Genomic DNA, 24,529 nt, shown 5'->3' with positions numbered 1-24,529 from the left:
CCCCTACCCCTCCAGGCAGCCACCATTCTACTCTCTGCTTCTGTGAGTTGTACTCTTAGATTCCACATAGTAGGGAGATTATGCGTTATTTGTCTTTCTGAATCTGCCTATTTTGCTTAGCCTACTGTCCTGCAGATTTACCCATGTTGTCACAAGTGGTAGGATTTTCTTCTTTTTCAAGGCTGAATGGTATTCCATTGTGTTTGTATGTACCACATTTTCTTTATCTGTTCATCCATCAACAGATATTTGGGTTGTTTGATTATCTTGGCTCTCGTGAATAGCGCTGCAGTGGTCATGGAGTGCAGATGTATGGTATACTGATTTCATTCTCTTTCTCTCTCTCTCTCTGTCTGATTTCATTCTCTCTCTCTCTCTGTCTCTGATATACTGATTTCATTCTCTCTCTCTCTCTCTTTCTTTCTTTCTAGATGGAGAATCACTCTGTCACCCAGGCTGGAGTGCAGTGGCACTGTGTCGGCTCACTGCAACCTCCATCTCCTGGGTTCAAGCAATTTTCCTGCCTCAGCCTCCTGAGTAGCTGGGATTATAGGCGCCCACCACATCTGGCTAATTTTTTTTTTTTTTTTTTTTTTTTCAGTAGAGACGTGGTTTCACCATGTTGGCCAGGCTGGTCTCGAACTCCTGACCTCAGATGATCCACGCGCCTTGGCCTCCCAAAGTGCTGGGATTGCAGGTGTAAGCCACCGCACATAGATCCTGATTTCATTTTCTTTAGATATATACCCAGAAGTGGGATTGCTGGATCATGTACAGATTGAGCAGCCCTAATTCTAATTCTCAGCCAGTAAGAATATTGCAAATATTTAAAAATCTGAAAAAAAGCCAGAATCCAAACATTGCTGGTCCCAAGCACTTCAGAAAAGGGATACTTAACCTTTTTGAGAAAGTAGTTCTATTTTTAACTTTTTAAGAAACTTCTATACTGTTGTTTTCTATCAGGACTGTACCAGTTTACATTCTAAGAACAGTGTACAAGGGTTACCTTTTCTCCACACCGTCACTAACACATATCTTGTCTTCTGTTACCTGCCATCTCAATGGGTTTGAGGTGATATTTCTTTCTTTCTTTTTTTTTTTTTTTTTTTTTTTGGAGATGAAGCTTTGCTCTTGTTGCCCAGGCTGGAGTGCAATGGCGTGATCTCTGCTCACTGCAACCTCCGCCTCCCAGGTTCAAGCGATTCTCCTGCCTCAGCCTCCTGAGTAGCTGGGATTGCAGGCATGTGCCACCACGCCCAGCTAATTTTGTATTTTTCACAGACACTGGTTTTCTCCATGTTAGTTGGGCTGGTCTGGAACTCCCCACCTTAGGTGATCTGCCCACCTCGGCCTCCCAAAGTGCTGGGTTTACAGGCGTGAGCCACTACGCCCAGCCTGAGGTGATATTTCACTGTGGCTCTGATTTGCATTTCCTTCATGATTAATTATATTGAGCATTTTTTCGTTTATCTGTTGGCCATTTGTATGTCTTCTTTGAAAAATGTCTGTTTAGGAGGTCCTTTGCCCATTTTTAAATTAGGATACTTATTTTTTTATTTTCATACTATTGAGTTTTTTGGATGTTAACCTCTTATTTGAGGGATGGTTTGCAAATATTTTCTCCCATTCCTTAGGTTGCCCATGCATCCTTTTCTGTGTGCTCCTGCATTGAGATGGGGCCTTTAATGGATTGTTACTTTAGTTTTTATTATTGTCTTCGAGTGGCTGGAGAATTCTTGGCCCTGTAAGCAGTTTCTCCCAGTTTATCACCCTTGCCCCTCTTTACGTGAGAGGCCATTCACATAATGGGAGGTATTGCGATAACTCCTGCAGTAGTGTCCTTGATGTTTTCTGCTGCCAGACGGCTCTTTCCCACTTGTTTATGTAGCATACCAGTTTTCTTCTTCTTTCTTTATTTTTGCTGTCTCCCAAGATAGGATTTGAGTGTTTTAAAGAACAGGAAAATAGCAGAAATCAAGGAAGAGTGATTTGGAGAGAACTGTCAACAAACACTCCTTTTCACGTTTTTTCCCCTTTAAAAAAAGTGTTTAAATACCGAGTGCTATAAATGCCACTTACTGTCACTCTTAGCATCAGAGGTGCCATTTAGGGGCATGGTTTTAGTTTGGGTTGGGTTAAGTCTGTGATTTTTATGACATAGTTTTTCTTGGGGTTATAAGCAGGTGAAGTTTCAGAAATTAAAGTTGATTCCATGGTTGGTGGTAAGGAGCTTAGGATCCGGTGAGGAGAAGGTGGGCATTGGCCTGTGTTTTCATACTGGGTGTCCTTCCCAGTTGTTAGAGGCTACAACAACATGGTGATAAGCCATGTGCTGTGACTGTGTGTAGAAACTATACCATTACAATAATACTCTGAATGTAAACAGCAAAGTCAGTTTCATTATAGTAATATAATTGACCCAAGCTGCACTAAGTAAAATGTGAATTAAAATTCTCAATGCGTGGCTGTTGTTTGACATGGATGAGATGGCTTTATTCCTTGTGGGTTTTCAGTATCATTAACTCAGGGTTTGGCATTTGTTTTATTTGTCTCACTCTCAGCCTATTCAAATGATTTTAGTTAGAGCAAGTGCATTGATCTCTTTATCCCCAAATCTGAACATTTGTCATTCCCTTTAGGGCCGCAGATCACCAGTATGTAAAATTTCCCAGTGTAGTCCTTTCTCAAATTGCTTTGTAAAATACAAGGACTTTTTTTTTTTTTTTTTTTTTGAGACGGAGTCTTGCTCTGTCACCCAGGCTGGAGTGCAGTGGCGCAATCTCGGCTCACTGCAAGCTCCGCCTCCTAGGTTTATGCCATTCTCCTGCCTCAGCCTCCTGAGTAGCTGGGACTACAGGCGCCCACCACCTCGCCTGGCTAGTTTTTTGTATTTTTAGTAGAGACGGGGTTTCATCATGTTAGCCGGGATGGTCTCGATCTCCTGACCTCGTGATCCGCCCGCCTCGGCCTCCCAAAGTGCTGGGATTACAGGCTTGAGCCACCGCGCCCAGCCTTTTTTTTTTTTTTTTCTTTAATTTTTGAAATCGTTAGTGGAATCAGCTTAAGAAAGCAGATGTTCATTTTTTTGTGTTATGACAGGGTACTCAGATGGCGATGAAGGGACAGTGAATGTGATTGAATGTTGAATAGTATTTTTATTTTTTAAACAAGAATTTGGCAAGTCACTTAGCATACAAGAACATGAATTCTCATTAATGGCACAGAATCTCAGCTTAGGTCTAAATTCAAGTTAGTGAACCTTAGCACTGTTGACATTTTGGGCAGGATAATTCTCTGTGGTGGGGGCTGTCCTGTGCATTGTAGGACGTTCACAGCATCCTTGGCCTTCACCCACTAGATGCACCAGTAGCATCCTTTTCCCTTCCCCGCAGTGACCTCCACACACGGCCACCTGTCCCTGAAGCAGGGAGGGGAGGGGTGTCAAAATTGGTTCTGCTTGAGAACCAGTGGTCTAGAATCATAGCCTGAGAAACCAGCTATATTGCTAGAAACTGTCATTGATTATCAAAAATGCTTTTTCTCGGCTGGGCTTGGTTGTTCATGCCTGTAATCCCAGCACTTTGGGAGGCCGAGGTGGGTGGATCACTCGAAGCCAGGAGTTCGAGACCAGCCTGGCCAACATGGCAAAACCCCATCTCTACTAAAAATACAAAAATTAGCTGGGTTTGGTGGTGCTTACCTGTAATCCCAGCTACTACGGAGGCTGAGGCACAAGAATAGCTTGAACCCAGGAGGCGGAGGTTGCAATGAGCCAAGATTACACCACTATACTCCAGCCTGAGCGACAGAGTGAGACTGTCTCAAAAAAACAAAACAAAACAAAACCTTTTTCTAATCACTTTACAAACTTTTGCATGTGTGTTCTACGTTGTATAAATCTACAAGCATTTTGACTTTTAAACAAATTTCCTAATTACTATAAACTAATGCTTAGAAGAATAAATTTCCTCATCCTTCCTGTCTTGTTGAAAAAAACATCTTGCAGTTTTCCAAATGATAGGGGCAGGTTTTGGTTAGAGAGGACAGATGCAGGCCAGCTATGGTAGCTTACGCTTGTAATCCAGCACTTTGGAAGGCCAAGGCAGGAGGATTGCTTGAAGCCAGGAGTTCTAGACCAGCCTGGGCAACATGGTGAGACCCCATCTCTATAAAAAAATTAGCCAAGCTGTGGCCAGGGCACAGTGGCCCACACCTGTAATCCCAGCACTTTGGGAGGCTGAGGAGGGAGGATTGCTTGAAAACAGGAGTTCCAGACCAGCCTGGGCAACATGGTGAGACCCCATCTCTATAAAAAAATTAGCCAAGTGTAGTGGTGCACACTTGTAGTCCCAGCTAAGTATGTACTTAGGAAGCTGAGGTGGGAGGATTGCTTGAGCCCAGGCATTTGAGCTGCAGTGAGCCATAATTGTGCTGCTGCACTCCAGCCTGAGTGACAGAGTGAGACTTTGCCTAAAAAAACATGCATGTATCGGCTGGGTGTGGTGGCGCACGCTTGTAATCTCAGCACTTTAGGGGGCCGAAGTGGGCGGATCACTTGAGGTCAGGAGTTCCAGATCAGCCTGGCCAATGTGGTGAAACCTCATCTCTACTAAAAATACAAAAATTAGCTGGGCGTGGTGGTGCGTACCTGGAATCCCAGGTACTTGTGTGGCTGAGGCAGGAGAATTGCTTGAGCCCAGAAGGAGGAGATTGTAGGGAGCTGAGATTTCGCCACTGTACTCCAGCCTGGGCGACAGTGAAGACTCTGTCCAAAAAAAAAAAAAAAAAAAGTGTGCATAAATTCTCCTGATTGGCAGAGCTATTGGGTTTTGGCTGTACAGTAATATCAGTATCACTTTTTCCTAAAATATGTTTAAGTAGCATCCATGCTTTTTCCTTTTGTTGAAGGCGGTAAGTACCACTGTCTCAGGTAAGCCTTGTTGAGAGCAAATGGGCGTCCAAAGACAGATGGGACCGAGGAGCGCTGTCCTTTTGGAGATAGCTGCCTTACTCTTGTAGATTTGGCCCCTCTACTCATTTAAATAAATATTTTATCTTAGAAATGATACTTTGCATTTATAATGTTAAGAATCTACTTCTGAGAAAAGCCAGAGCCACCACTGTTAGGCTTGATTGTTCTTGACATACTTCTTTGGAAGAGAGCTGGGGGCAAGGGATAGCATCCTTTTGAAAATATATGACAGGCATTGAGAAGAGGGGACAGGAGATGGTACTCATGCAGTCTAAGCATAAACTCCCCCCATCACTGCCATTAGGCCTGTTGGTGAGGGTGGATTTGTCTCTGGGTACGTAGTATGGCACGTTCTCAAGAGCATCTGGTAATTGAGCAGCGGGGGAAATGCGAAGTCTTCAGTAGAGAACGACTTTGCCCCCTTTCTTATTCTTGAGAACATGACTGAGCTGCTGGGGTTACACGAGAAATGTTGTCCTAGGAAACAAAAGGGTTGTAGCCCTCATTCTGGCTCTGAGCCCCGTAGCAAGCCTGTTGGCTTTGAGCCAGTTATCATCTGTGAAATGGGAACCATGATACCTACCCTCACTGCCTCAGATGCGTTCTAAGCTTGTGCCAGACGATGGACACTTAAATATTATCTAGGAGCACTGCCCTGCAGAAACAAGAAGTTGAATATGAAGTGGAATGTCCACATTTCCTAGAATCACGACATCTTCAGCAGTTGTGATCCATTTGATTGTTACTTAGTACTCCTTTCAATTTGATAGGATTTTGCTTAAAAAAAAAAAAAAAAAAAAAAAGCAGCTTTCATTGTAGCCAAGCAATGGATAGAAGAACCCAGTTACCTCTAATAATAGACAGTGAGCTGTTCGTTCAGGGGACCTAGAAGGTCAGATTAGGGTAGAGGTGGAAGTTACCCATGGCCAGTTAGGCTGTTGAATGTTGCTGTTGCTATATATTAGTCAAACTGTTGGGTTTAACCACAAAGGTTTACTTCACAGCTGTGGCAAAGCCCCATTATGTAAGCCAACACCTCTTCACAGTAAGATATCAGAATCTGCTCCCAGTTCATCTTTTTTTTTTTTTTTGGAGAATGAGTCTCACTCTTGTCACCCAGGCTAGAGTGCAGTGGCATGATCTCAGCTCACTACAGCCTCCGCCTTCCAGGTTCAAGTGATTCTCCCACCTCAGCCTTTCGGGTAGCTGGGATTATAGGCATGCACCACCACGCCCAGCTAATTTGTATATTTTTAGTAGAGACAGGGTTTCACCATGTTGGTCAGGCTGGTCTCAAACTCCTGACCTCAAGTGATCCACCTGTCTCAGCTTCCTAAAGCGCTGGGATTACAGGCATGATCCACCTTCCCCAGTTCATCTTTCTGAAAGCTAGCTTGGATTTTGGGAGGGGAAATCTTTTTTTTTTTTTTTTTTTGGGATGGAGTCTCATTCTGTCATCCAGGCTGGAATGCAGTGGTGTGATCTCAGCTGACTGCAACCTCTGCCACTTGGGTTCAAGCGATTCTCCTGCCTCAGCCTCCCTAGTAGCTGGAATTACAGGCATCCGCCACCACGCCTGGCTAATTTTTGTGTTTTTAGTAAAGACAGGGTTTCAGCATCTTGGCCAGGCTGGTCTTGAGCTCCTGACCTTGTGATCCACCCGCCTTGGGCTCCCAAAGTATTGAGATTACAGGGGTGAGCCACTGTGCCTAGCCGGAAATCTTTACTTTCTTAGTATCTAAATATTACCGGCGTATGTTTGGTCTGACGTAAGAATCCCAGCTCTGAAGTCATCTTCTGGTGACTGCATTCTAGATTTTTAGGGGAGTAGGGGGAGCAGGGAGAAGGGTGAGAGGGTGGCGTCCTCCACCCTGTGGTTAGATTCCTTCCCCTCAGCTTAGTCTCTCTCATCTTCTTTTAATTAGTGCCGTGCTTAATTACCCGCTGCACTTGCTTGTGTATGCATCATTGCATTTCTCCCCCAGAAGCCGGACATAGCTCTTACTCTCCAAGTAATGATAGTAATTGCTGGTAGGGCAGACCTGTTCCTCATCCTTCTCCAAGCACATTTCTTATGGCAGGTGTCTAGTTCCTAATTAAGTGCTAATGAGCATGCCTGGTGGACTGTGATGCCACTGCAAGCTTCTTCAGTTTTATGTCTCACTATTGCCAAGCTCTTAAAAGGTGACAGAGCAAGAATTAGTGTCTTTGGAATGACAGGAAGGTGATTTTATGCATAAAGAAATTGTTATTATGATCTCAAATGGTGAATGAGTAGTTTATACTTTCCAAGAATGCTATGAATGCTGCCTGTTCTGACCTCACCCCCTTTCCCATTTTGCTTCTAATTAGAACTGTGCTCTCTTTGAACAGAATGAAAGTTTATAAAGATGGTTGGCTGGCTCTTAGATGTTTTTATTTATTTATTTTAAAATAGAGATGGAATCTCCCCATGTCACCCAGTCCAGTCTCAAACTCTTGGGCTACAGTAATCTTCCTGCCTTGGCCTCCAAAGTGTTGGGATTATAGGAATATAGTGAGCCACCGTGCCTGACCCTAAACATTTTTAGAAAGATTGGAGTGCTGGAAAATTCATTGTAAAATTTCCACAGACACTGATTTCTGGCTTTACGATGGTGTTTTCTCTAACTTTTGAGGTTGGGAAGTGTGTTTGGGATTCCGTTAAAAGTCAGTGGGCTGGGTAGAAATGACTGAAGATCTGGCATGAAGATTTAATATATTCAGTGCACGCAAGGGGATAATAAATAAAATGAGTAATTGAGTCCCAGGGAAGTGAGCACAAATCAGAATCTGGAGAATTTTCTAACATTACACCTTAGAAATTGAGCCTTAATCGTTTTTACTGCCTCATCAAAAATAAGTTTTATGTTGGACAGCTGAAATGTGGTCAGATTCATGGTGCAGGGGCCATTTCTTGGATACTTTTTCATTTCATACAATGTGCTTTTAAATATAATGTGTAAGAGCAATGCTACTGTGTAATGAGAACTGACTTAGAACTTCTGGAATGGGTTAAACAATGGGGGCAAAGTGCAATCATGGAAAAGGCATTTGGGAACAGGGGCTTGGCTCACCGGCTGGAGTCCCACACATAAGTGCTTTCCTCATCCATGGTCCTACCCATTCTAGGTCTGAGTATTTTCATGAGTCAAGTACAAAGAGTGGGTTTGAGGCGTGGAGCTTGGTAGGAAGGAAAGCATATACAAAGTTTCATCTCTAATGTTTCTTCCAGTGGCCACAAGCCTGGCTCCCTGAGATTTCTCCTGTCTGTGGCCTTATGGTAAACAGCAGCTGTAAGAGTTGCTTCTCTACTGACTGCAGTCCCCTCCCACCTAGGGAGAGAGTTTCAGCAATTTACTGAATGCCTTTGAGACTTTGTTCCTTCTGGGAAATGGGAATTGCAATACTTCCTCACAGGACTGAGAGGGCTTGATGGAATAAGGGGGCACAAGTGCCTGGGTGGTGCATGAGACACCCATCTTTCCAAATTCTGTTCGTTAGTGATAGTGTTTTGGTTTGTCTCATCATACTACTGTGGTAAGTCAATGCAAGGACGTAGGGTGGAATGGAGTTACCTGGTGACAGGTTGAGAGTATGGCTACTATATTGTAGGATGCATCCCCACCCCCATCTTAAACTCTCCGAAAACAGCATGAGTCTGAAAATCTGTGGCATCTTAGATTCAGTGACGTGCTGGATCTCCTCCCTGGAGGCGCAGAGAGACAGAACTAGCTCCTGTTTACTTACTGATGTAGCCAGCCTTGCTGAATAATAAACAGCTCCTGTCTTGGGGTGAGTGATACCAGAAAGTGACAGTGTAGTTGTAAGGATTATATTTTGGGAAGGTGGGAGAGGTCATTGAGCAGGTGAAAGCTTTTGATGAACTGAAAGCACTAACCGCATTTTTTTCCCCTTTCCTCCCTCTCTTTCTTGGCTCCCTTTGTGTGTTTGTTGAACCTCCTGTTCTGTTTCCTCCTTCCCCTCCTGTCATGTCTGTTTTTCCCTGGATGCCGCCTCCATCGCCATCACTGTCACCACTACCTCCTCCTCCTCCTTTTTCTCTCTCACCACCACCAACAGCAGCAGCAGTTGCAAGCTCAGCATCTTTCTCATGGCCACGGACCCCCAGTTCCCCTTACGCCTCACCCTTCGGGACTTCAGCCTCCTGGAATCCCGCCCCTCGGGGGCAGTGCCGGCCTTCTTGCGCTGTCTAGTGCTCTGAGTGGGCAGTCTCACTTGGCAATAAAAGATGACAAGAAGCACCACGATGCAGAGCACCACAGAGGTGAGAGGCCGGGCAAGCCAGATTAGGACTTTGTCCTCATACTCTTACAGTGCTGCAAAGTTGTGTGCATCGCTAAAGAGAGCCCCAACCTATACAGAGAGCAAACAATGAGATAAGAGGAACTGTCGCAAAGCTTTCCACTGAAACACAGGTCACCCTGGAAGTTTGCAGGGTTTGCTGTGGGCATCTGTAGATGTCTCGATCTCGTTAGATTGCAGGCATCTTGACATCTTGGCAACTGCCTAGTTAATGCCAGTGGCCTGTACCATATTATGGAAAACTGTTAACTGCTTAATTGGGTAATTTTCAAAGAAAGTAATGTTGTTAAATGGGGCGAAATAAGAAGTTAAATTTGAAAGTGAATGTGTTCAAATGAAAGGTTTGATAATTGCATCTGTTACTACTTAGTTTCATAGGCTTTAATTCTAGTATGCATTAAATATTGGGCAAAATTGCACTTGACTAATTTTTTGAAGAAAAGTAATTTATTCTGTCAAGAAATAAAAAAATAGGCTTTGTGTATGGTTAAACTGTAAATCTTATGTTTACAAAATACTGTAATTTTCAGGAAATCACTGTATTAGGAATGTGCAATGACTTATATAAATAAAAGCCATTTTTAAAACTGTTTGGGGCTTGTGTTCTAATTATTCCCCCCTTTTTTTTATTTCTGTTCTTGCCTCTGTGTCTGAACGGGCATGTCTGTGCGTTTCTTGGTAACCTCGGGAGCAGACAGAGAGCCGGGCACAGTAAGTACTCAAACGCCTGCTGCACACACACACATATGCACATACTGTCCCCTTCTGACAACACTTCTCTACACGGGCACAGACAGACACGCACACTCTCCCTGTCTCAGTGACCTGGCTTTTTTCTTCTACTTTTTCTTCCTTTAAAATTTCTTTTTCTTACATGACTGTTTGCTCTGCTCTTGTCTTTTTATAAAACTTGCATCAGACAAGAGGGGCATGATTTGGAGGCAACATTGTTTGCTGTGATTACTTACTTGGAAATATACTTTGATCTATGTATGCTTCCGCCTCACTGTAAAAGTGTTAATGGTTGCATTCTAAGTCTGGGGTTGGCTGTAGTTTAAAAGAATATTCATTTTTATATCTTAAATCAGTTTTAGAGGCAAGAGATCACAATCCCTTTGTGAAGTTGTTTAGTAATATACTATTTCTACCTAAACCAGTCATTATCCTCTGCGAATGCATTTTAGTTGCTAGGTTTCCATATCTTGTTTTCTTTGCATAATTGCCCTTGGAATGTGAACTTGATCTTACATCTATTTTAGACATAAGAACTGAGCGTACCAGTAAGCTCTTAAAAAGAAGGAAATTCAGCGGACAGGGCTGTGTGCATAGAGAGTTTATGTTTTCACCAGTCTAAGTCACACTCATTTTTCATGCGCATGTGTGATCCGTACATGCATCTGCCAGTTAGCTCTGGGGAGACCCGTACTTAAAGTGCACCTCAAATGTTGTGTAGCAAATAGAGAGAATTCGGCCCCTTTTCAGCTGGGATATCCTGCAGGTTTTGCCTCCTTTCCTTCTTTGTGAACACAGCAGTATTTTGACTGTGTTTAATATGGTAAAAAAAAAAAAAAAAAAAAAATGGGATACTGAACATTTAAATAATTCTGATAACTTTTTTGGTCTAAGTTTTGGGGGAAAGATAAAAGTTCAGGGTTTTTTTTTTTTTCTTTTCTTTTTTTAAACCCTGTTCTGTGTAGAATAGTAGCTACTTTAAAAATTGTCTTTGAGACAGATCTTGGTATATTTCATGTATCTGGATGTGTTTGGAGGAGTGGGGAATGGTTGAAGGAAAGGGTAGCTAGTTTTAAAGTTCTTGTCCTACAAGTTTCTCCGGAAAATGTTGGGAGGGGATGGGGGGACAAAAAGTTATAGGTAGGAAATAAAATATTCTACACACAAAGTACAGATAAGTAAACTGGCTCTGGTTTATGGAGGAAGCCTTATTGTTTTGCCATTCCAGGGTTCCTACAGATAGCCTTTTTTTTTTTTTTTTTTTTTTTTTTTTTTTTTTTTTTTTTTTTTGAGATGGAATATCGCTCTGTCACCCAGGCTGGAGTGCAGTAGCACTATCTCAGCTCACTGCAACCTCCGCCTCCTGGGTTCAAGTGATTTTTCCGCCTCAGCTGGGATTACAGGCATGTGCCACCACACCCAGCTAATTTTGTCTTTTTAGTAGAGACGGAGTTTCCCCATGTTGGTAAGGCTGATCTGGAACTCCCGACCTCAGGTGATCCGCCCGCCTCAGCCTCCCAAAGTGCTGGGATTGCAGGCTTGAATCACCATGCCCAGCGAGATAGTCATCTTTTATGTCTGTTCAGTAGAGTATCAGATTTAAAAACCTAACCCTGGATGAAATCACAGAAGAAATTTGCGGAGAGCCCATGCCCTTTAGGCTGTTATGTGTTTTAAATCTAGTGAACTTATTCTGGCTTTGGGACTTCAGTTTAACATGTTTTCCTCGGTCCTCCTGTTTCACCTTAAATGGCTGTGTTCATTGAGTGCATACCATATACGTAAGGCACTATGGGACACGTATCTGTAATTCGGGGTATGTAGGCACGCAGCAAAGCCCTTGCCCAGAGAACTGAGGAGGAGGGAGTGACACAGTTACCAAAAGACGCAAGACTGGAGAGAGGTTCAGCAAAAGTTCTGTAACTCACTGGTATCGGAATTGTGGAAGTGATGCCACGTGGTATGTGCCTCTGTGAAATGCCAGGGCTGTGAATAGGCAGAGGTTTGTATGCTTAAGCTAGTAGAGATGTATGTTATACCTCTGTGTCTTTCTGAATTTCCGAATGTGTCTGATAACCTCTTGTTGGTATTTTTGACTGAAAAAATATATGCGAGTGCTTAATTCATGGGTTCATTGGAGTGGCTGGAGGGAGGGTTTTTGGTTGTCCCCTTCAAGAAGTATGAAGCAGTTCTTGAGTTTCAGGCAATTGTGGGTTATTTTTAAGTCTGTAAGTTAGGGTTAGCAGTCAACCAACTTTCTAGTTCAAGTGTGGATTTACGTGTTTTGGGCATGTGTCCTTTTTTATATCAAATTTTTGACAAGTTCTAATCATTTCAATGAATATTTTCAGAACAAGTATATATGCTGTGTTTCCTGCCTAATGACTACAGAAAACTGTTGGGCAATGATGATTAAAATGGGAAAACTACACTAATTGTAACCTCAACATTTAATTCAGTCCATAGAGAGGCTTTAAATTGTTCACTGTCCACATAAGTGGGATTTTGCTACAGTTATGTAAAATTAAATAGCTCTTCAAACCTTGTATAAAAATGAGTATGAAAAGCAGTGGATAATGAGATGATACATACTATTAGTGCCTAAAATGTTATAGTACTTATCTATTTAATAAAGTGGTTTGAATCAGAAAGTCTAATTTTACTTGGCAGATCAAGTCAGCCAATTGCTGTTTGCTGCTGTTTTTTAATCCAGTGAAAGGTTAAGGGCAGTTGCTACAGGCCAGTGATTTTCAAAGCCTTATGGCCTCATGATCTTGATACCCTTGAAATAAAATTATTGAGGACCCTGAATAACTTTTTATCTGGGTTATATTTTGATATTTACTGGGTTAATATTTTGATTTTCAATATTTACTGGGTAAGAAATAATAAAAAAAATTAAATCACCTAAACAGATGAAGAGCTACTTAATTTAAATTGTATTAATACAAATAACATTATTAGTGAAAAATAACTTTTCCGAAACAAAAAAAAAATTACAGTGGGAAGAGTGGCATTGTTAGGTATGTCTACAACTGTCTTGAATGTCCTGTTATTTATTTAGTTTTAAAGAGGACAGCTGGATTCTTCTGCATTTGCTCTTTTGTGGTATTTAGTTGAAGTTTAGGAAGAAAATCTGCCCTCATAGATTTTCGAGGGTCTCTGGGACCCTTAAGGGATCCTTGGACCAAAGTCTAAGAACCTTGGCCATAAGTAAGACTAACTCCTTACTGTTGGTTTTTTTTTTTTTTTTTCCTTCTTGTTTTTCTTTCTATATTGAACATATTATTTATACCAAGTGCAGAAATCAGAGACTGACGGGATCCACAGGGAATGTGGGTGTGTATGAATTTTTATCTGTGAGCCTAAAACTGGTTGGTAGGTAGTTTATTTTTAGTGGCAGAAATTAATTTGCTAGTTAAAGATTTTATGGTGGGAAAACAAATGAGCCTTAAATAAGCAATCTGTTTTAATGTGAAGCCTAGAAAACAGAAGTGCAATCAGTGCACTGCATAACAACACTTGCGTCAACAGTGGATTGCATATATGATGGTGGTCCTGTAAGAGCATAACACCGTACCTTTTCAATGTTTAGGTGTGTTTAGATACACAAATACTTACATTGTGTTGTAGCTGCCTGTAATATTCAGGACAGTAACATGTACAGGTTTGTAGTCTAGGAGCAGTAGCTTAGGTGTGTAGTAGGCTGTACCACCCAGGTTTGTGTAAGCACACTATTTGATATTTGCACAATGATGAAATTGCCTGACATCCCTTTCTCACAAAGTATCCCTGTTGTTCAGTGACACATGGCTGTTCTAAGAGTGAAAGTTTTTATGGAAACTACCTTAAAGTTTCTTACTTCTGAAAGGGATGAATGATAAAGCTAGCAACTTTATAGAGTTTTTGCGTTGGTTTAAAGGGTTTTTTTGGCTGTTTTAAAATTTTGATATCTGTTTTTTCTTACATAAGTGCAGTTCTTGAGCAGAGAAATATGAAATGACCTAAAAAAGGCCATTGTTTCTTAGTAGCATTCAATAGTAATAAAAACATAACTTTAGATATTTTAATTAATTTAAAGATAAATTACATTAAATTTTGGCTGAAGGGAATGCTATTTTTATCTGCTTGAAAGAGAGAATTGACAACAAGTTGTATGGTTTAAAAAAATGTATAATAGGTCATGCTTTTAAATACTTTGAGTCATTTAACAAATATTTGTTGAGCCCTGACTATGTGGCCAAGTACTGTTTGAGGTACTGCGTATACTTGCTCTCATTTTGCAGCGATCCCTTTTATGTCACAGTTAAACATTTGTTGAATGTAAGGCACTGAAATACTTAGCCAGTGTGATCACTGTTTGGAAAAGGGAGGAGACTCTGGGGGAGACTCCAGAGCAGACAGTTTGTAGACCTACGCAGTGGCGTTCATGGATGGACTGTATAAGTATGTGCAGATTGTGGTGGGTCTGTGTTCATTTGCAGAATTCTGGGGAGAGATTATAACTCGTCAAATTCTCAAAAAGGGGTTCCTGACTCAGAACAGTCTAAGCACCACTCATCTGTCTTTCAGGTCATATGGCACAGCAGCATAAAAAAACCTCCTTTATCAAGGAGGCTGGATGCATCCGGTCACATAGTTACTTAGTTAACAGAGATTGAGAGTTAGTAATCTGAAGGACCATGTTGTCACTCTGTAATTGACTTCTAAAATCACCAGGAGTTTGTATTTAGAGCTTACCTAGAGATAATTACGACAAACATCACCTTGTTTTACATAAGGTGGTTTCTTTCTTTTCTTTCTTGTTACTCTTCTCTAGCTGTTCTTGACTAGTTAATTGTCAGAGGCAGGACCAAATCCTAGTTAGGACCACCCATACGTCACTTTTTCTCAAAATGACAACATTATGGAAGGCAAGGAGGAGTTAAGATGTGGGACTTTGGAAAAGAATACTGTTGGTCTTTTTCTGGGGAAAAAAAATCACCTTCACTCCCAGAGGCCCATGGGAACCGTGGTGGCACCAGGTGGTAGAATGAACGTGAGTTTTGTACAAAGGCAGACCTGAGTGGAATTCTGGCTACACAGGCAAGGCTTTTTCATTCTTTTGTGCCTTCCTAGTCCCATCTATAAGAGGTGATCGTAGTGGTTGCCTCATAGGGAGGGGGTTAGGAGGCCTCAGGTGGGAGGATAGCAGACAGCATGGAAGGTGCTTAGGGAATGCCCTCCTCCCACTGCCGTTGGCAGAGTAGCAAGACAACAGTAAATGCATTATTCATGACTCTCAATGCAGTTACTTCTGGGTTTCTCTCCTATTTATTTTTTTTAATTAAAACAATTTTTCTTTTAATTTTTGTACACTCAGAGTCTCAGTATGTTGCCTAGGCTGGTCTCAAACTCTTGGCTTCAAGTGATCCTCCCACCTTGGCCTCCCAGGCGTGAGCCTCTGCACCCAGCCTTGGTTTTCTCTCCCTTTTTAAAGTACATATTACACAGGCAGTTATGGAAATAAGGATCCGCGTGCCAATGTGGCAGTTACTGTTGGTTCTCAGCACGTCAGCACCATGAAACTGATCTCAGCTGCTTATTAACTTGATCAGTTTCCTGATAATCAAATTTCTCAAAAGTAGACACAGCCTTGGAGGTGCTGTTTTTGCCTAAATACTTATGAATTCATCTTGACCTGACATTTTAAGAGATTGCCTGGAAATAAAGGCTAAAACTGAGATGAGTCACGTAAAATTTCAATTTTTGGGCACAATGGAAAACGCTTAAGTTTTCTTAAGCAGTCTCCTGGGCAGGTTTCCCTTCTGGCCAAGTTTAAAACTCTGCTTAAAAAAGATAGATCCTCTTTGAGAATGTTGGCAACACTGCTGTGAGTAGGGTGAACCCTTGAAAGCCCTGGTGGTTTCTAGATTGTCAGGAGCCTGTACCAGGTAGAGGCGTCTGTTGACTGGATGCAATAAGTCAGGTAGATATCGGGGCGTTGGTGGACTGGATTAATGTTCAGGTTTTATCTCACTGTGATTACAGTGAAAATAGAGCATCTTTTAAAAAAAAAAAAACAAAAAGCGAGAGAACAATTTTTGCCTCCAAAACCTCTTTTTTGAGTTTGTGCTCTGTAATTAGAAAACCTGCGATTATTTTTGTCCCTATAATCATTTTTATCATTTCCTCACTGGAACATAGGTGGACAACAAATTCTGTGTCCTTATCTTTGAGATAAGGAGGTATAAATGTAAGTGCTGTCAGATACAAGATGACTTAGTCAAGTCCTGACCTAATGGCTTTGTAGTTTCAGGGCCATTTCTTGCATTAGCAATTATCTCAACAGGGGCTAGAGAGCAAAGAGGCACAGAAACAGGTAAGCAGCTCTTAGAAACCATGCTTTCAAAAATGCTTTGACATAGAGGTTTTGGTTTTGCTGTGATTAGGTCCTGAGATGGGGAATGGCAGTGTCATGAGGTTATTTAAAAATTAATTTTAAATAATTGTATTTATTGTCTGCTACAGAGTTTGTTTGTTTTGCTTTGCCTGGAGGAGGGTAGAAGGGCCAGCTACAAATGAGAGGGTGGTGACGAAGGCATCGTGGTTTTAGCACCCTGTCCATCCTCAACATTAACTGGCCCTGTATGTCACCTGCATGGCTACCTTTCTGTGAGTCCTCCTGACTTGATGAGTTGCAAAATCAAGGTGCAGGAATGCACTGGTTCTTCCCCATAGTTTGCATTTAAACTGTGTGAAACATCAATGTGTGCCCTTCAGACGGGCTGCACAGGCAGGGTTGTGAGATGTGATGTGATTGCCAGTGGACAGATTTTCAACTTTGTCATGTTGTTAACAAGTGGGGATCTCATTAGTTTTATGGGTTAAAAATGCAGTAGTTGAAGTTTTGGGCAGAGTACGTGCATGACCAATTGGACCGTAGCAAAAAGTACGGCGCAGGGTGATGGCTTAATTGATACCAGGTGTAGATGGAGAAGGCACACAGATGTGATGGGGTGCGTCGTTACCTAATTGTTTTAATGTTCACCGAGAAGTTAATTGTCAGTGTGGAGTGTGCTAGTAAATTAGGTTCCTACTGCCTTAGTGTAACTGAGGATAAATGAGGTGTCACGAGTTTCCAATCTGTACCTCTGACACAAACACTTTTCCTGCGGGGAGGAGAAAGTTCCCAAGGGGAATCAGCATGGCAGCTAAAGAAATCCATTTGAATAATGTGCTTTATTTTTGCATTAGGGAAACCTGTCTTGCTTTTGCTGTGTGCATGAATGGGTTTTCCTTTCAGTTTTGCTGCTGGTGGTTTCAGGGTTTGAACTTGTTGGCAGAGAAGTTGCTTGGAGGTCTTAGGATGCATGAAGGCCTCTGTAACTAGTGTTTGGTAGCATTGACAGGGCAGCGTTTTATTAAAGTTGCTTTCCCCCCCCCCATAGTTTCTGGGGTTACTTTTCAGAACATGTTAGTAGATGTGAACAACCATTAGTGTTAAATTGCTGAAGAAAAGTCAGATTATTGGAACAAGACTATAAAGACTGGTTTTTATCCTTTTTGAAGTGGCTGGGTCTTTGCTACCTTTGTCTTGAATGGGTGTTTGGAGCATGAAATAGACACATCACTTGTGCTGAATGGTCAGGATAAAGGAATACAGAGTTCCAGTCTTAACATGTTCTTTTGACGCCACTGGGTGCTCTCTGAGGTTCACTGGGTGCTCTCTGAGGTTCAGTCAACCCATCTGCTTACATTGTAAGTTCTTATATGAAGGTATGGTTTCATAATTGTGTTGGAATGTTTATTTTTGCTTTATTTTAAGAGCATATGTTGGCCTCTTGCATCCAGGAAATTCGAACACTTTGCCAATTATCTAGTTACCCTGAGGCCATGGAGCTACCGCAGGGAAAGATCCTGGTGTGTGTTTAATAAAACATGGTTCCCACAGTTAGGAAATTGTGCTCAGAATTTGTCTCAGAATGCACACAAGCTGTAATATCGGAAGATCTGCCATTCCTCATTTCTTCTGACCAGCTCTTTTGCTGTCATAGCCGTTCTATTCTGTCATCCTATTAGTGCAAGTTAGATGTAACCCTTAGGAAGCATATATTAATAAGTAGTAATTTGCTTGTTGCCAGTGAAGATGCCCTCTGAGATTTGGCATTCTCACAGAATTCCAGATTTTCGTGAGAGAGAGAGAGAGAGAGAGAGAGAGAGAGAGTCCCTTCTTGTGGAGTATATGGTTTCTCTGTTCTTGCACCTCATCTAATCATGTCATGTACTTTCTATATAAAAGTTATGCCAGTTCTGCCCATTTTTGAACCCTCTTTATGTATCTGATACTGAGCATTCTAGGAGGATCTTTTCTTTTAGACTTCTCAGATATGCTTCTCCCTTTATGTTTTACTTGACCCTGTACCCGTAAGTGTGTGCCACACGTAGGTGCAGAAAATTATTTGGTTTTAGAATTTTAGTTTGTTTTGAACAGTATGTTTTCAACTGATTTGCCCAGGTTTGTAATGTCCTCCGTGGGCTGTATAACTCCTATTTTGAGTTTCTGTAGAAGACATAAATAAGGAGATTTTGTTTATTTCTTAAAAATTTTTTTTAAATAAAGGAAAACTTACATGCAGTCTAGAAACCTCAGTCCTTGGGACACTTGTAATAGAAGTCTGCCCAACATTTACAGTCTTTAAAAATCCTGGCAGATATTTAAATTTTACCAGCTGCAAGGTGAAATAAAGCATTGGGTTTCTTGGCTGGAATTAGAGTGTATCAGTCAGTATGGTAACACTGGTTCTCATGTTGATCAAAAAGCTGATTCTCAATTAAATATTTATTTGGCAAATAAATATTTGAAAAATGAATTCTACTTGATGAATCCTGTTTGGTAGATTAAAATCTTTCAAAATATAGACTTAGGAAGAGGTGTCTACAGTGGCAAATAGGTCTGTAGGATGATTACCCGCGGTGATTGGCATCCCATGAAGCCTGTGTGTACCTGGGCTGCTTTGTCACTCTCTGCTGAGGCCTTTTTTAGTGTTAATTTTGGGTTTTGAGTGGCACGGCAGGAATTTGGGACTATTCCTAGTTCATTTTAAAGTAGACTTTAAAATGTTCATTTAAAAATTACACATTTCTATTTTTGGTATGGAAGCCATCTAACCTGATTAAAGCAAGGCATTCTGTTGGTTAGGAGGTGGGTCAGAGAAACCATGCGTCAGGTATTATGTCACATTAGAATGTTAAGTGCAGTAGTTTAAAGAGCCAGGCTGAATTTCAAGTAAGTTTTTGGGTACAAGTGTTCCATGTATATAAACTTGAGTTTAAAAATCACTCTTCTGAGAGAGGAGGCACTTTGACTGTTAATAGGAATCAGCAGGTAGTGGACAGAGCCGCTTGGCCCCAGGCAAATTACCTCTGTCTTGGGACATCCTAGTCCTCCAGATTAAAGGAGCAGGAGGAGGAGGAACAAAATGTCTCGACAGTTGCTTTAGCCTCTTCTCAGGTTTGTTTCTAATTATTTTCTGTGTTTAGAATGCATGACTATTTTTTTTTTTTTGATTTTTCATTTTATTATTTTTTTGAGGTAGAGTCTCACTTTGTCACCCAGGCTGGAGTGCAGTGGCACAATCTCTGCTCATTGCAACCTCCACCTACTGGGTTCAAGCGATTCTTATGCCGCAGCCTCCTAAGTAGCTGGGATTACAGGTGTGTGCTACCACACCCGGCTAATTTTTTTTTTTTTTTTAGTACAGATGGGGTTTCACCATGTTGGCCAGGCTGGTCTCGAACTCCTGTCCTCAGGCAATCTGCCTGCCTTGGCCTTCCAAATTGCTGAGATTACAGGCATGAGCCACCGCCCCGGCCTCATAACCATTTTTAAATAGCGTAATGCAAAGCAACCTCTGTTTCATTCTTTTGCAAATGGTATCCTCATAAATGTTGCCTCGATTTGTTAGATGAGGACCCAGACAACATAGCATTCGAAATTTTGGAGGATCAAAATGACAATTTAGTCAATACCCAGGTTTAATCTCTGAATTCTCAAAATATGTATAAAGTGGCTCTTAATGGCCATCAAAATGACTGTGTTCTACCCTGGAGCCAGAAGCAACACACAGTAGGGGGTGCACAAGGAGAAATCACAGCGTGAGGGAAAAATACCTCAAAAAATGCAGTACCCACCAAGTCACTTTTGGGTTTCTGGGAACAAGTGAGGGAATCATGAAGGTAAGGGTCCCCCAGGCAGTAGTTTAAAAACCAGAATGGTTGCTGTTGCTGCCAGTGAATCTCATTAGGCTGGAACTATTTGCTCATATCAAGAACAACAATGAAAGCAACATCAGGGCTGGAAGAAGTCAGGGGCAGTTATACACAGAGAGCTGGGTTCACGGGAACAAGAGTAAAAGGAGGCGGTCTCTTTTTGGTGGGGTAGCCTTTAGGTAGAAAGCCGGCCGGGCGTCCGGCAGCTGCATGGGCCAGGGATCCCTGGGTCTGAGTGTGGTTTTCCTGTGCCTTTCCAGCCCACACTCTCTGCTGCCTTGTTTTGAGTCAATTTTACAGCATCAAAGGTATGATGAGGCATCTTGTTTTGTAACTTGTTGAAGTCTGCTGTTGAATGGGGTCCATTTCAGATAAGCAGTGCTGCTAATTACTAGCCCTGTCCACCACATTTGGAGGAACTTTCAGAGCTTTTCAAAACCTATTCAGACTATAAGCTTCATTTAAGCTGCTCAAGCGGAAATTACAGTAGTAACTTTGAACACATAGACACAGAGGCCTCAGAGCTTGACAGTCTCAAACGTCCAGTCATAGAAAGGTTATTGTTTCTAACAGAAATTGTATTGTTTCTAACAGAAGTGTAGTTTACTTTTACGTTCACAGTACCACTTGACATCGTTAAAAAAAAAAAAAAAAAGCCATTAAGAAGCTGTCTTGGAATGGCCCTGTGGCTTGGACAGCAGGAGAGCTTGGAAGACTGTGGAGAGACTGGTCAGCACACACCGACTCTATGCCCCATTTTGCTGGGCACTTGGGCGGATTTAAAGTTGAATAAGACATAGCCCTGCCCTGGATGCTGCTCAGAGTCTGGAGGAGGAGACCTCGGGGCTGAAATAGACTAGAAGAGAGAGGTGTATTTAAACATGTTTCCCATGTGTGAACAAGCAGCTGCTGCTCCGGCCCAGCTTTTCAGAGGGCGTGTTAGCACTTTGCAGGAGTTAGGTCTCCTGCAGCCCTGTCGGCTGTGGGTCTGGGTTGGAGGGGTTAGTTTTTAGCGGACATTTATCTAGGTAATTAGTTCAGGGATCCAGCCGGCTCACCTTTCAGCCCCAAACACTGTGGTAAAGATATTACTTTGAGCTTCTCTATATTGAATTGCATTGGTCCCTCCCAGCTGCTTTTATCTAAGCCTCCTGGCATTTGTGTAGCTTGAACAGTCATGAATAAAAGAGCCCAGCTCCTTTAGAGTCGGTCCCTGAGGAGGGCCAAGAGGCTTGGGATTGCCTTCTGGTCCCCAGTTTTGATTTCCTCCTGCATATGGTTGAGCTGGGAACAACCCTCCCATGGTGGGGTCCATGGTTTTCAGGGGGAGCTTTGAGGGCTGGCCACCTGGCTGATTACCTCTGGCTGGTTAGGAATGAAACTCACGGCTTTTAAAAAGGTACCATAAAGTATTTGCTCCTGTTGTATACTGTCGATTAGATGTGGTCTAACTTAAAGGCATCCCCCAGCCCGTTCTGTTTTAAATTGTGGCAGAGAAAGGTAACATAATTGTCTGTTGGCCCTGGACACCGCCCTCTTAGTTCTCAAACATCTTTCAGAGATTGGGGTTATCTGGGCTTTGTGAAAGGAGGTTTTTGCACAGCTCATTCAACATTGTTCAGGGCAGTAACACATCACTGAACAAATTGCCCCCTTGCATATGCTAATCCCACACTTAAAAGAACTCATTGTAACATGCTCTGATGCTTTAGCCCGAGGGGAGATGGGAATTGAAGAGATGTCAGATCATGTCATGTGACCCCAAAATATCTAAAATGCCTGTTTTCTTTGGGTCAACAGTTCCTACTCAGCATATGCGAATGAAAGTATCCTGTGTGGTTTGTGGAAAAGATAAGTCCTTGTTCCTGCTTTTGTGTGTGGGAGCTGGCCTTGCTATTGAAGATTCACTGGCCGAAATTCCCCCCTTGGGTCTTAAATTTCAGCGCTATTGGCGAGGAACACCAAGTCTTATTTTCAACAATAAATTAAAAGAATTCAAAAGAGTTCCTTCATTGTTGCTGTGGAAAATGTGATTTGCCTTTTAGGAAACCATGCTGTTAATCCCACCGCTTCCTTTGTGCCTTTTTAGAGTGGTACACATTGACTCTTACAGTTAAAGAATATGTCTAATAGAGTAATCTCAAGATTTGCGCATAGGCCATTCGCATTCCTGACCAGGAAGTCGCAGTGGGAAAGAATAAAAACACATCCACATACAACACAGTAAGCTCCTATTTCTCCGACAGTAAATAGAACAGAAGCACATTTCCAAGGAGGCCTGAAGAATCCACCTAGCTTTGGATGGTTTAATTGCAAAGTCAGGGTCTCCTTTTTAAGTGTGTAAACCTGTAGATACGTTTGCCATCAGAGTCTTTAGATGAGATGAATTAAATGGAATGAAAGGCTGTGTAGGTATCGCCTTTCAAAAATAGTTCTCACATCGAGGTTGGGTTTTCATGTGTACAAAGAGGCTTGGGAAGAAATCTTTGATTAATTTTTTTGTCTTGCAGAGTAATTCCCTTCTGGTCCCAGACAGTCTAAGAGGCACAGATAAACGCAGAAATGGGCCTGAATTTTCCAATGACATCAAGAAAAGGAAGGTGGATGATAAGGACTCCAGCCACTATGTAAGTAATTAAAGGACTTGAAATAGCATTTGTTTGCTTACTGCTCACCTAAGTGAGTATCCAAGTATACTCTTAAGATCTTAGTGATAATTCCATGTCCTTAAAAATAATAACATAAAGAGGAGAGGTTCTTACATTGTAGGATATTATTTCCCTTTGGGGCAGTAAATTATGCTTCTGCCGGGCTCAGTGTTAGGCTTTGGACTTCCTGCCTTTGTTACTCAAAAGGGAATATGAAAATGCAGGGCTGGCTTTGTGCGCTGTGGTTGCTCAGGGCCCTGCTGTTCTTAGGAGTCCCCCCAGCCCCTGCCCTCTCTTGGTGTAATGCTCAGATCTCACTATCTTTACATTCTCAATTTTTGAATAAGGTCTCTGCATTTTTCATTTTGTCCTGGACTCTGAATTTAGTAGCCACTCCTGCTAAAATAGAGTAAAAATTGTAGTGTCACAGAAGCTTTGTGGATGCTGTTCTGATGATACAGGCTCATACTACTTCTCAAGACAGAGCTCAACGTTTTCCACAGTGAGCGTTCTAGTGAACTAAGTTCATGGTGAAAATGGAAGAAATCCCAGAGGCATCTTGTTTAAACTCTGTAGATGAGATCACTCTACTGGTTGATGGAGTGGGGACTCTTGTCACAGATCCAGCTAAAACCACATTCAAAAGGAAACCAAACCGAGCCAGATGGCCATTGGCTCTGGTCTCAGGGTTATAAACATTGCAGCCGATGTATGACTTGGAGTTGCCTGTGTGTCCCCGAGTGTCTGTTTCAGGATGGATGCATTCTCAGGAACAGTATGAAAGCAGAGTTGCTGAATTGGGGCTACGTCCCTGATGCCCTTGGAGGAAGAGGCGTCAACTGTGCAGGCTATGTGGAGTTCTAAACACTAGATAGACGATAGTGTCTGCTGCTGGCTTGCCCAAGCCTATAGCTGATGATAGGTAACATCTTTTTGAGCACCACCTGGAGTTTGTGCCAGGTACCTTGTGATTTTTACATGGATTATTTCATTTAACTCTTATAACATCCCAGTGATTTGCTGGAGCCAGCTCTAGTATCTCTGCTCTTTGACACTATGCTAAGATGCCCAAACCCAGCTCCAGTATTCGATTATTTTACCAGAGATCCTCTATTTGGTTCGCACTTTGCACCATGCTTTAATAACATACTAAGAAACAAAGCGGTTGGTTCTCCCCATCCTAACCCAACACTTTTTAGCACATATCATTCTCCCCTTGTCTGTTGCCCAGAGCCGATGTCCCATGCATGTACTTTCATTGTGACATTCAGTGTTACTAAGCAAGTTGGAAGGTTTATGACATGCAGATATTTGCTAAGGTAGAATTCTGATGTTACGAAGCAAGTTGGAAGGTTTATGACATGCAGATATTTGCCGATGTAGAATTCTGAATTGCCCTTCATGAGGCTGTTGTGTATAGTAAGTTATTTAGTAATGAGTGCTCTAGAATCCATAAAGCTTGGCATGGTAGTTTTGTAACCTGCGTGTACTAGGTTTGTCTGGTTGGGTAATGGTTAGGGACCGTGTGTGGAGAGTATGTTGGAGAGTCTGAGACAAAGTCCTCAGATCTTAGATCACCGAT

At 42.0% G+C, this 24,529-nt stretch overlaps 1 protein-coding gene across 12 annotated transcripts in view; it reads left to right on the top strand.

Annotated features, from left to right (window-relative positions):
• Window positions 1-24,529, top strand: part of TLE1 (TLE family member 1, transcriptional corepressor) — a 107,449-nt gene that overhangs the window by 46,098 nt on the left and 36,822 nt on the right. For 8 of the 12 annotated variants that reach the window (XM_015117969.3, XM_015117970.3, XM_015117966.3 and 5 more), the window contains 3 exon segments: window positions 9,074-9,278; window positions 10,011-10,027; window positions 22,810-22,926. In XM_015117969.3, coding sequence (XP_014973455.1) covers window positions 9,074-9,278; window positions 10,011-10,027; window positions 22,810-22,926 — 339 coding nt within the window. 12 annotated transcript variants of the gene reach the window in all.

The sequence above is a fragment of the Macaca mulatta genome, chromosome 15, assembly GCF_049350105.2.
Source record: "Macaca mulatta isolate MMU2019108-1 chromosome 15, T2T-MMU8v2.0, whole genome shotgun sequence".
NCBI classification, from domain to species: Eukaryota; Metazoa; Chordata; class Mammalia; order Primates; family Cercopithecidae; genus Macaca; species Macaca mulatta.
Note: the sequence above shows the minus strand (reverse complement) of the source record. Positions and strands in the feature narration are given on the sequence as shown.